Source organism: Phalacrocorax carbo, chromosome 3 (genome assembly GCF_963921805.1).
Source record: "Phalacrocorax carbo chromosome 3, bPhaCar2.1, whole genome shotgun sequence".
NCBI classification, from domain to species: domain Eukaryota; kingdom Metazoa; phylum Chordata; class Aves; order Suliformes; family Phalacrocoracidae; genus Phalacrocorax; species Phalacrocorax carbo.
The window spans coordinates 33,607,026-33,620,399 of NC_087515.1; the positions used below are offsets into that span (position 1 = coordinate 33,607,026).

Consider the following 13,374-nt stretch of genomic DNA (forward strand, 5'->3'; position numbering starts at 1 on the left):
AACATCAATGTGTTAAGTAGTGTTTACACTAAGCCAAGGACTTTTCAGCTTCTCATGCTCTACCGACTGAGAAGGCTGGAGAGGCACAAGAAGCTGGGAGGGGGCACAGCCAGGGCACCTGACCCCAACTGGCCCAAGGGATATTCCATACCATATGACATCATGCTCAGGGTATAAGCTGGGGGAGAGTTGGCTGGGGGGCTGTGACTTACGCTCAGGGACAGGCTGGGCATTGGTCAGTGGGCACAAGCAATTGCATCCTGCATCACCTGCTTTGTGTATTATTACTACTACTACTATTTTACTTTCTTTTATTTCAATTGTTAAACTGTCTTTATCTCAACCCATGAGTCTTCTCACTTTTATCCTTCCCATTCTCTGCTGCATCCCGCTGGGGGGGAGCGAGCAAGTGGCTGGGTGACGTTTAGTTGCTGAGTGGGGTTAAACCACAACAACCTTCAAGAATTAGTGCTGCAGAACTCCTGTTTTTTCTAATAAGGGTAAAAAAAAAAAAAAAAAGAAAAAAAAGATAAAAGACCCTTTTGATTTCGTCTATCTTTCTTTGTGCTGTACTGCTGTAACAATGGGACTTTAATGTTCCCTCTGGAAAAAAAAATATGAGAAAGCAGGGCTTTCTCCATTGTACGATGTTGAACTTTAAATCTCAGTCATGGACATGTACTGCTGGGCTAAGTTTCATGTTGGTACAATCACCAAAAAATTGCAATGAAGTCTACAGACTTATGTGACATAAAATCCCTCCCAGCAAGGCTGGAATCCAACCAACTAGCTTCTGTAAAGTTGCACCAGCTATATACCCACAGCTAACCCAAAGACACATATCCTAGCCCACCCTGACACAGTACTGTCTAACTCTGTGATGGCTCCAATGTTTGGTAGTGGTCCAGTGGTGGATATAAACATTTGCTTGTAACTGGAGATTTGTTAATCAAAAACGTCCTCCTTTCTTTCCTTACTGCATCCATTTCCTACCACATACACTAGAAAACTGGATAATAAAGAAGTTTGCTATTCTTGAAGTGTGCAAGCTCAAACTTAAGTATTTACTATGGTGCAGTTCCCTCCCTTCTCCCACTGAACATATCAGCGTGGCTACAATTACACTTGTGTGCATGGGGGTGGGTGTCTGTGCTTAGGCAGGTATGTGCTAGTACAGGAAGCAAGATCAGTTCAAGCAGTAGATGCTTTAGAAATGCTAATTAATTTCCACATTTATACTTCATGGGTACACATATATTGGGAGAAGAAACACTATTTAAATGGCAAAATCATACTCAATAATGACAATATGCTGGTGAAATTAATCTAGACTATTTAATTTTTTACTAGAACAAAAAGCTTGGAAGAAGAGACTCTCTCTCCCCCCCCTACTCACACTAACATTTCATGTATTGTAAATACTATTATTTTAATGAAAGTCTTAGGCTTTATAGACCAGTTTGTGTACTTAGGTGCTTGGAATGGACACCACTGTAGCAAGAGAAAGAGTGACGGGCTGGTATAAATGGGTTTGTTGTTGGTCTGGGTTTTTTAATGAGCCTTTGGTGTATATTTTCACAAACTATTTAAAACTCCAATTAAAATGATTTACCATTCTAATGTTCAATTATTTGAAAACTAAGTGTTTGCACCATATAAGAATTTCAAAGATTATTATGACTTAACTCAAAATTGGTATCATTTGATTATTCTTTCCCAGCCTTAGAGAAAACAAACAAAAAAACCTGTAAGGGAAAAGCATATGTAGTGACAAAAGCACTTCTCTGTATTTCAAAAATTCGTAGTGGATGGTAGTGGGAGTAGTAAAGAAATGCAGCTATTCAGTGGAGAAGCTCCAGCTGACAGTGTTCAATAAGCATCTGAAGGAAGATGAGACTTCACAAATAATATTCAAGTGGAACCCTGGGACCATCCCGCAGCAGAGACAGAACATGCTCCATAGGAATGAAATTGCTAGTGCTTTGCCATTGCTTCCAAAGGAGTTCTGCCTTTCTCCCTGTGGCAGACCCTTACTCTCTGTCACTGCAACCCATGGGCCAGGTTAGGCAGGCATGGTGCATATTCTGTCTGGGGAGTGCAGCAAACAGGCACTCCTGAGAGTCTGCATTGCAGCTTGCATGGAGGTATCAAGCTGACATTACACTTGCCAGCTTAAGCATGGATGGCTGCATGTCTGCAGCACAACAGAGCTGTGAGAGAAGCTGGGCAGTTGCTGAAGCACCTAGCCTACACTGAGCCCAGGGCTTCCACAGCCACACCACTGCAAATCCTAGGCTGCCTTAGCTCCCTGTCTAGCAGTCATAACAGAGAGCAGTGCAAACCTCCCCAAACTGCTTGCAGCGCTGAGGGCCTTACAAGGGTACAACGAAGACAGAATCTCATAACTGATCAGGGATATTCAGAGTGGTTTGGCTCCTTTTCTTCTGTTCCTTTCCTCTCTATTTTTCCCCAACAGTTGCAAGTGCTGTAGCTGGTGACCTTCATCATTTTGCTGTTCAATCCATTCTTTTATCACAAAGGCCCACTGTTGAATTTTTTATTCCAATTTCATTACATAGTATCTGCACAATTTTTGAAAACAATTTTGAAAGTTGAAGTGTCTTGTTTGTACTGTGCCCGTTTTGTTAGGCTGTATTATTTATTGCTGTAGCATCAGGACTTTCACATCTCAGCCTGCCAAACTAAAAACAAGTTATGAAAGGCCATTAAGGACTCTGTGAAAGTAAGTTATATATCCACACCAGCCTACTGTCCACTGTAGGAAATCAGATTGGTTTTAGGTTCTTTGGATTGCCTTTTCTATATTTTGTGTTGAGGATGTTTGTGCAGCGCCATATCCTCCCTCTCAATCAGCTTTCTGTAGCTTTTTCTAATATACTGATTTATTTGGTGTACTATATACTCAGGATGAAATCCCTATTTGTGCTGAAGTTATTGGGAGTTTTGCCTCAAGCAGACAATATATATTAATGCCAAGTTCTGCTTTTGAGACAGGGACTTTGCTGGTGCACAGTACTGTTTGTGTAATGGTTCCCATGGATAGGTAACCACTGAAAGTTTTCATGTAGGGAGAAGAGCAGCATAACAGACAAAGACCATACTCACACACACATCTAGCAAAGCTGCCTTCCAGAAAGGTAGCGTGTGAGACCAGGCACCAGACTATTGCCACAGCTTTATTCATACACAGTGAAACCTTCGCCCAGGATATGTGGTAACTGTCTTCAAGACTCAGATCAACAATAATTCTAAGTTTACTTTCCAATTTGAAGTCTCTAAGCTTTCTAAATTAGCTTAGATGATACCAAGAGCTCACTTAATATGTCTAAAAACGTTGAAGTCATAGTCTTTTTGCCGAATTGAACTGTTCTTAACTGAAAGTGAACTGTTTCTGAACAAGTCTATATAAAACAGATAATTTTTCTTTCTGTATTTAGGAATCGACTTTTGCTAAAATGAAATAAAAATAGACATCTCAAGATAATCTTTGTAACTTAGGCAAAACTTATAAGCAACCACTTATACACAAATATGGTCATTTACAAGAATTCAGATTTAGAAATCTTATCATCAGTCTCGATCATCAGTCTTTGATGCCTAACACTTGGAAATATAAAAGAATTAATGATGACTATTCAGAATACTTATATGAAATGCTCATAATAATATGCAGTATGCTGAAGAGAAGTGTAATCACTGTAGTTAAAAGCAGCAATGAAGTTTCAGTCTTAATGGAAATGGCAGCTTTCATATCTGCAGAAGATACAAGCAAAGATCTCAAAATGTAACCCAATTTCTTGTGGTTTCTTGTGACATTTTTAATACTGACTAAATCAGGAAAGTGATTATTATTAATTCCCTTACAGGAAATAATGGATTTTGGTGAGAACTAGGGTAGATGAGACCAGCAAAACTTTGGTTAAAAGCAGATCTGCGTTGCGAAATCTGGACGTAGTTTCCCAAAGACTGGGGTTGTTTAGTGCAGTTCCGCATCTTTGAGCGGTGACCAAACCCAGCTCTGCCCCAGCCATTTCTTCCAGTTCACCTTCTCCATCTAGAGCTCCAGCAGAGGCAGCTTTGCTTACAGCATACTTCTATTAGTTAGTGATTGCACTGTTGGGGATGTCAGTGTTGGTAACATGGCTTCCTCATACAGTGCCTATCTAAAAATATTTCCATATTTGTCTCAACCTATTCAAAGGGAACAAGTCTTTCAAACCATTATTTCTTTAGGTTTAAAGAGAGGGCTGGAGGGGATGCTAGGAAATTGGGGTGGTGGTTAAAAAGGAATATGAGGGCCAGAATTCCAAAGACACTGAGTCCTGTAAAAATATCAGGAAGGCCTCAATGTGTAGCAGCAATTTTCAGTTGGTGCTGGGTACTTCATATTAAAAATACACTAGTTTTATTATAAAGAATTGTTACAAGCACATTGGCATATAGCAATGCACAAAGCATGTTTCAACAGGAAAATTTTATTTAAAATCAGAAGTACAGTTATGAAGCAACTCCAGCTGTTCTCACTTGCTACACTTCAATTAATTTCACAGAGCACACTGCATGAAGGAACTGGACACTTTTGAGATTAAATAGATAAGCTCCATGAATGCACCTAACTCAACCTAACCACTAATTGGCATTCATCCATGGGACCAGACTACAACTGGTTCATGGAAAATTTTGAAACATGGAGGTCAGGTCCTCAGCACCAACTACTTTGCCCTGTAAATTTACTCTTATTGGGCCATGCCTACTGGTGTAGATATAGACTTAACCTTGAGTCAAATCCTGCAATCCTTATTTAGACAAAGCTATTAATATAGGTGAGAAACTAGTCTAGGTAATGACTGTTATATTTGTGCTATCAACATTTTAAAAGACTCCTAAAAAGAGCCTGCAGAGAGGTGTAAATGAATTCCCAAATAAACAGCCTTCAGGAAAGATGAGCATAAACTTATATTCTCAAGCACCATCCATCAACAAACCAAAATTTAAATAAATTAATTATATGAAAATTTTCTGCTTACCTTACAGGGATTTGCTGGACAGCATGAGACAAAGCTTGCTTGCCTTTTTTTCTTTTTTGTCACTGAAGTATGCTCTTAGTTCCATGCCTTAGACCTTCCCCCATAAATCAAATGGAAGTCAGTAAAAATCCAAAAAGCAGAGGATGAAGTGGTTCTGGTGTTTAAAATTCTACTCTGACGTAACTCCTTGGTTTGTATTCATTGGCAGCAATGCCTGAATCTAAAGGAAAACCTTTGTACTATTAGCTCACACATGCTGTGAAGGGTCTGGTAACTACAAAAAACTCTGTACTCACTAGCAGAGCAACCCTTCTGCCAGGTGGGACTGACAGGCAGATGTAACAAACCTGCTACCTCTCCACACGTAATCAGCAAGGAATAAAACCCACTTGTGAGGTTGACAAGCTAAGTAGCAGGCAGTGGCAGGTAGGGTGGAATTTCTTGGGGGAATCTTTTTGTGTTACTATTTTCTTCCTTAAAGTTTTTGCATCTCCTTGGGCTGAAGCTTGTTCCTTTCGCTATGGTTTAACACAGCGTGTTGCTGGATCTTGCCCTCAGTTAATTTTCTGTTCCAAATCTTTCAGCTCTAGTGTCCCAGAAAATTAGGGATACCTGTATTGCTGTGGGGTCAGTTTAATGGCCGTGGGATGCTTCCACTGCCTGGCCTCCTTCCCCAGGCACAGGAGGCCTGAGCTTCTCCTCTCTGGCATGAAGCACAGGCAGGTAAACTAACTCTTAATTAAATTCTGAGTCTCCCTATGCTGCTACCTTTTTGAGTAACCTTTTTTGTTGTTGTTGTTGTTTTTCTTTTGTTTGTTTTTTCCTTTTTTTTTTTTTGTTGTTTTATTTTCCATTGAGGGATTTGGCAACTAAGGAAAACCTGGGCCTGCTCCAGATTCACTGAGCAGTGAGTCTTGTGGCAAGTTCCCCATGCAGTTCTGATTGTGAGACAGTTATAGCTGAATTTCCCCCCATTTCTGTAGTCACACTGGGCTGGGGCCTGCAGCCCTCACATCTTCCCTCCTCACGGCTGCCCACCCTCAGGGGGTTGTACCAGCTCCCAAAACACTGTGCTTGCTGGGGTAACGTGGCTCTGAGGACCTCAGCCCTGCCACAGCGGTAGGATCTGCAAGAGCTCAAAAAAGAGAAATCCAAAGAGACATGCTTGTACCTCAACAACCTTGTCTCAAGCATTGGCTGGAGGGGCCATGCATGACCACACACACGCTGGCTGCTGCCCATTGTTCTCTGCTTGCTGTGGATTTGAAAATGGCCCTGGGACCATGGGGTCCTACTATGTGCTGACCCGCCATTTCAGCAGAGTATAGACTCGGGGCCTAGTGGGAGTGAAAGCAAGGGCAAGCCCTTTGGGGACAACACCAGGGACTGTAAGCCCTTCCACATATCCTGGCCCTTGTTGTCCTTCCCCAGAGCACAATCTGCATCTGTCCTGAGCCTGTCCTAATGTAACAGGGTTTCCCTGTGCACCTCGCCCAGCACCCTGCCCTCAGCCGCCATTGCTGTGCATGGGGAGTACAAAGCTGCTGCAGCATGACATGGGACCTCTAATTTCTGGACCATGTTCAGCCTCCGTGCCTGACGCCAGGGCTCTCCTGAGCAGGATGGAGGTTTCTCCCCCAGACCTGCAGCCGTGCAGCCTGCTCCTAGCCAGAGTCTGGTTTCTGTTTCATGTGGTGCTGGCCGTGCTATGACATATTTTGGGGTCCACTTCATTTGTCTCATGAAGTGATCTGCTGTACTTTTCCTGGAGAATGTATTTTAATTTCCAAGGGAAAAGGAAGCTTTATCTGGAAACAGCCGATCAGCTGGTGAGCTGGAGGGCACCTTAACAGCAACTGGGCCCCCGGGCATGAAAAAAACAATTCAGCGGCACAGGCTGTGCCTGTGTTTTGTCAGCCTGCTGCATCCCAAACTACAACTAACAAAAGTATTTTGCTATTTATCATCCAGTAAATGCTTACTGGCTTGTAATTGGACTCACTCATAAGAGTCCAGCCAATGTGCCAGCAGTTATTTTTGGCTGCCCAAATTCCATTTTCCTGTGTTATTTGCTGCAACCAGATCAACGTGTTCACATTTCGTTAGCCGTGTTGTCAGTTCCTGCGCTCACTGACAAACGAGCTAATGTCTTTATTGTTTACCGAAAGGATGTTGTTGAGGATTACTGGCTTGGATTTTTAAACCTCTCAAGTGTACGCCAGCATGAAATTACTGCCCTTAAAGGCAATTTACTCCCTGTGAATCCCACGCTCTTTGAAATAACTCTACCCCTCATGTCACCATGTTTTTTCTTTAGAAGAAAAACCCAGTCTACCACAATTCAGCCCCACTGGAGGAGCACTCTCATATGGAAATCTGCTTGTTCTGAACAACAAATGAAGATATTTGTATGGTAGTGAGTAACTGAGAAAGGTGAGGGGCTATACTTTCTTTTTCAGACATCAGAGTTGATGGCTGAAGCCTGTCAAAGACCTTGAGTAGGAAGAAGCCTCCAAAGTAAGTGGATAAAGGACCGGGTGAGTTCTGGCCCTGAACCTCGCAAAACTAAGCTGACCTGTATCAATTACTTTTATTTTCTGGAATTTCTAGCTCAAAGCTTAACCTGCAGGCAATGCTCCTGGTTTCATGGAAAGCAATAACCAACCAAAGGAGGAATAGACCGTCCAGACAAATCAGAGGCTGGCAGGCAAGTAATTTTATCATCCCAAGCATTCATCAGTTCATAAATTGATTTAAATGCAGTGTGGATTTCTCTTTCTCCCCACTCCCGTAAGGGCCAGAAACATTTTAACATGGAAATACTTACAGAGTCTAACAAAGTGGGAGCTTTAAGGTAAAGCAAATAGCCTTCATCCCAAATAAAATGATACTGACAAATTTGGCTTACTCCAGCACAATGCTTCCAAGCACCTCTATACAGGACTGTACTGAACTTAGAAGCAAATTTCTATAATCAATATGAAAATCATATCTGGATACCCAACTTAAAACTGTTATATTGAACTATAAAGAACTCATATTGGAGGAACTAACTAACACAGTTGCCCTTTACAGCCCGCATGTGTGCTCTGTTTCCCTTATTTTAACCTGTGTTGGGGGGGGTTGGTATTTTTTCTCTTTTTTTACTCACCTTGTGAAGGTTTTTTAGCTACTGGGCCACAATGATGATTGATTATGGAAGCCACCACTTAAAGCAGGTAGCTGATGATGGATGATGCAGGTCCTGAGAGGCCATTAGGATTTTGGTGAAAGAGAGAGCACAGTATAGATATAAGAAAAAAAAATATTAACAAATACATTGTAGAATTAAAAAGTGTATAATTAAATGTGGGGGTTTTTTTGTAATATAACAAAAGTCACTGTTGTTATAGTTCCTTCAAATGTGTATAAAGCATTTTACTAAATGGAATGTTCAGTATTTATGTAAAAACACACACATACACAAAAGTACTAATCCCCATATAAAGCGGTTTAGTATGTAAGTTTAACTATAAACTGTTTTATACCAATGGAAGATAGGAGTTGTTTTCTCCAGATATTCCTGGACTTAAATTATCTAAAATACTTCAGTCTATACCTAATTAAGCAGATGAATAAATTCTATAGAAGTCAAAGAAGCTACTGATGTGATTAAAGAAGACACATACTTAAATTCTATTTGGAGTTTAGATCCAAAAGCTTAACTCCATCCCCATTCAGCAATAAATTTAGGCAGCTTTAGATAGTTGCTTAAATCAATAGGATTAGATGTTTGCTTGAAGTTACCCATGAATTTAAATGCCATGCTAAATATGAAAGTACTTATGTAATAGATTAGTTCCGTTTAAAATTTCGTAATTATTTTCTAGGAATGTTTTCAAGGACCTGAAATGGGCTCATTTTTCTATTAATATTTTAAAAAACTTCTAGACAAGAGAAAATATTTTCAGTTTTGACTTTTCATCCCATTACCTTACCTTCTGCCATCTTTCCACCAGAAAAACAAAAATGGCAGAATGCATTAATGTAATTCACACTTTTCTAACTGGGCCAGTTGAACACAAGGCTTGTAGAAGGTTTTCACCTGAGTGTACAAGGAGCTCTGAGGTAACTTTTTCCTGACATGAATGTCTGTAACTTCATACCAATTTACCATATTTTTTTTACCACTCTAAGATGAACAGGTACTCCAGATCTAAGAGCAAGAGAAGAAACAAGCCAGAATTTGTATTAAGAAACATTTTTATTAACAAAACAGTAAATTCCACTTGCTTAGCATTTCCAATAATGAATAAATTGGCCTTGCAACAAATAAAAAAATCGTAAATATCTATCACAGAAAGCACTATAAGGTTAGGGGCATTGGGCCTCTCTTCAATGTCTTAGGGTTGAAAGTTTCACATGTTATTTAGTGTTTTGTTAAAAAAGGCAACACAATACAGTCATAGAAATGAAGCCATCTCAGTCAAACAAATTAGGTTATTATAGAGAAAGGATCCAATTTTATGTTAGGTAGTTGGTTTATGTCTGTTTGTTTGTTTGTTGTTGCTGCTGTTTTTAAACAAAAAGGAATTTTAAATCCACTTGCTGGCACTTCTGATACACCCATATTTGTTTTTTTGTTAAATTATGAAATTAAAGAGGAAAAAGGAGAACCTTCAGAAACAGTGTTAAAATCGTGTTTGCTTATTATAGTAGTAGCAGATCTTTTTTTCCTTGATGTATGGATTTAGTTAAAGATTAATCTACCAAACTGCCTGGAAGTTGGCCTGAACATGCTATTTCATTAATGCAATCAATACCAAGCAGAAAAAACCATTTCATCTTGCCCAAACCATATTCCATCACGTCCAGTCCCCTGTCATCAGATTATTCTTGTTCTTCTACATATCTTCAAGCACTGAAATCTGAACACCACCTGGCTTTCAACTTCTTTCCCCCCTCCAGATGAAGTCTCTTGCTTCCAGCAATGACCTCCAGTATACCTGACCCTGCCGTTCCCTGAGTACAGCTGTCTTGTAAAGGTGGGAGTAATTATGAATGCCAGAGGTGATCAACAATCTGAGAAATGAACACCAGATGGATTCTGTGAAACTGTTCTCAATTTTTTGTAAATGCTAATGAAAATAAAAAGTTGTTTTACAAATACATGACACACCTCGATGTGGTTGACAACCTTCAAGAGAGGTGTTTTCAAGCCAGTTACATGTATTTTTAAAGTGCTCTGACTCCCAGATAGATAGCTGTACCAGTTTCCAGCCTTTTTCATCAGCTACAGTGAATAACACACAACATAATGTTTTGTGCCTGCTGTTTAAAGCTAATTTTAAATTCCTCCTTCCTGTCTGTAAAGTGTGAACATCTATATCCCTCCCAGGAGGCTTTCCAATGATTTGGTTGATTTCTATTGAACTACCCTCTTTCTGTCTAATGTATTCCCTTTGAACTTCCATGTAAATAAAATGTTATTGCTGTGAACCTAATGAAATACTACTAGAAAAAAAACTTAACATGTAAATTACAGCATTATATTTAATATGTTTAACTAAAATGCATTAATGTCTTATGCAAGAAAAACTATGTGTTACTTTAAAACGTGATGAACTTATATTTGTCTGGTTATGATGTCTTGCAATACTACACAATCAACTTAGCTAAAAATACTTTTTCATACGTCAAAATGCCCACCATTGAAAAATATTATCGTGCACCTCAAGGTTATTTCCTTTTTGGAGAAATGGGTAAATTCTGCAGTAGAATCAGCCCAGATAATTAAAATGGGTCTTTTTAGATCTTTTACCACCCAATGCTGTAGTAGCTGTCGTTCATATAACTGAATGCCAGATAAACACTATATGATACTTCCTAAGATTCTCAAGAAACGCATCATCCTCATAATTTCTTAAGAACAAGGTTTCTGTAAAGCAAACCATGCTCTCCAATAGTGAAGCTTTGACTGGAAGCCAAAGGCTAGTTTAAATCACTAAATATTTAGCTAATTAATGAATGTATATTTCTAGGAAAAATGGCCTTTCTGATCAACTTCATTGATGCATATCAGGAGCAAGAGATAGGGATAGGAGGGATAAGACAAATTACAGTAGAGATATATTTTTGCTTTCTAGTCCACTTCTTTCATACAAACTACTAAAACTTAATTGCAACAGAATAGAGGCTGTACAGGTAAGAAAAAAATTAGCTGACTCTTATATACATTCATACACATCCCCCTTAGTTTAACCACTACACTGTAAATTAAAAAAAAAAAAAGGGGAAGAAGTCTGGGACAATTTATAATGGCTGCAAAAAAACTGAATTATGTCTGTTGCTCCAGATGTCATAAAACTCTCTATACCTAACAACACTTATAACATTGAATTTACCAAAAATGGCTGAAGAGCAGATATAGTTTGCATTTTCTATACAACAGGCTATAAAACATCACTTATCACAGTCCAGAAAGCACATATAGATGTGTTTTTATATAAACATATGTAATAACATATTAAGCGTGCATGAAAATTTCCCAATGATTGCATCTATGCCCTCTTGTTTGTTTCTTTTTTTTTTTTTTTTTTTTTGTGGAAATGTGCCTTATATTCCAGATTTTTGTTTTTGTTTTTGAAAATAAGGCCTCCGTACTATTTTCCTCACAACCAGAAAGGGGCTTTTTGAAAGTATTTCTACGTAAGTCTTCAGAAAAGCCAGCACTTTGTTTCAAATGCAAGTTTCCAATCACTGCTTCACTGCACCAGACGGCAAACTCTTTATGTTTGCTTGTTGAGTCACCATATATAATGACAGTCTTCTCTGACAATAAGACTAACTTACTTCTCAAGAAAGCGCTAGCACTTTGGCTAAATCCAGAATCATAGGTAGCTTCTTTTTTTCTTTTTTTTTCCTGTTTTGTTTTTTAAATTTGTTTTGTTTCATATTGTGCCTTGATGTTGTAGTAATACTCCTTGCTTTATGAATGCGTGGTGTCATCATTGTCTTTCAGAAATGTTCCAGCAACATAAAGACAGGCAGAGTAAATGAAAACACTGTGGATGTTAGGGAATTTATCAGCTCCTGTTTCTGAAAAACAAGAGCATGAAATGCTTGTTTTTAAAAACAGTCTTTCCTTTCTGATTGCATTCCCTGTCTTTTTTGTTTGTTTTTGAATGTGCTTCATAAAAAGTAAAGTAAATAAGTTTGTATTATGTCTCAGATAAAATGAAGACTATTTCTATACAAGCGTTCTTTTAGATGTTGAGATCAGACATAGTACTCCTTATCCTTATTTTTCTTGTTTTTGTTGGAACTTTTAGCGCTGTTGGGCTGTTTTTCCTTGATCACAGCCCCATTGGATTGTGCTGAGTTACTGATGTAGTTTCGACTCTCATCTACATGATACGATCCTTCGTCTCGATTCCTGTACTTGTACATAGCATACAGGAGAATGAGGATACACAGCGCTGCTGCTGCCACGATCCCAACTACCATTCCTGTTGTGCTGCTGGATTCACGAATCACCTCAGACGAGCCAGGGTACTCCCTTCCTCCTCCTGCCCTGGTAGGATTTGCTGTAGGTAGATAATGAAATAAGGGAGAGGTTATTATTGAGTATGCACATTGAGGAGTTAGTCATATCTACCTGCTACAAACATGCATCTTTCTAATTGCACTCACTAGGCCAGGACTGTCTGTCAATGTACCCTACTCTATCGGTTTGAAAACATATAGGTTTGCAGCCCATTCCATTTTCATGTCTGTCAGCACAAGTAAACAGGCTTTTAAACAAGGAAAAGGGTAGCAAGGAAAAATCTCATTTTAGCCTTCAAAAGTATAATTTCTCCAAATGCTGTTATTAAGCAACAAATGCCTAAATATCCTGGAATAACAGGTGTGCTGTAATTTAAATGCCAGAACACAAACCTCTGGGAGGAAACGATCTCCCTCTCCCACTCCCTCCCTCCCTCCCTCCCTCCCTCCCTCTTGCCTTCTGTAAAGAACAAAAAGTGACACTATAGTACTTATTGAGAAGACAGTGATGATAAGACAGACTACCAAACAGAATGTGGGGAGAAAGTAAAAATTCCCTCTGATAATAAATGATAGCAGCCAATAAGTTGGCTACAAATAAGGTATCCTCAGCTCTCCTTTAGCCTTCCCTCAGCAAACTTCTCAATTTCTCCTTTCCTTCTAAGAATTTTTTTCACTTTTTCCAAATTAATTATATTTACTTTTATTACTTTTAGAGAGCTAACCAACCCTACCTACTCTGTTCTAATTCACAGTCTTCCTTGAATATGGCTACACTTTAGAGCACTTTTTCACTCAACGT

General features: G+C 39.2%; 1 protein-coding gene and 1 long non-coding RNA gene across 28 annotated transcripts in view; one reads left to right on the forward strand and one right to left on the reverse strand.

Moving 5' to 3' along the window:
- The first annotated feature begins 7,374 nt into the window (after nt 1-7,374).
- On the forward strand, nt 7,375-7,755 carry LOC135312838 (uncharacterized). Its single transcript, XR_010372460.1, has 2 exons — nt 7,375-7,565; nt 7,659-7,755. It is a non-coding gene; the product is annotated as an uncharacterized LOC135312838 (long non-coding RNA).
- Nucleotides 7,756-9,272: 1,517 nt separating this feature from the next.
- Nucleotides 9,273-13,374, reverse strand: part of NRXN1 (neurexin 1) — a 726,568-nt gene continuing 722,466 nt past the window's right edge. For all 27 annotated transcript variants that reach the window (XM_064446453.1, XM_064446475.1, XM_064446474.1 and 24 more), the window contains one exon: nt 9,273-12,613. In XM_064446453.1, the coding sequence (XP_064302523.1) occupies nt 12,306-12,613 (308 nt within the window). In that variant the 3' untranslated portion in view covers nt 9,273-12,305. The remainder of the gene's footprint in view (nt 12,614-13,374) is intronic.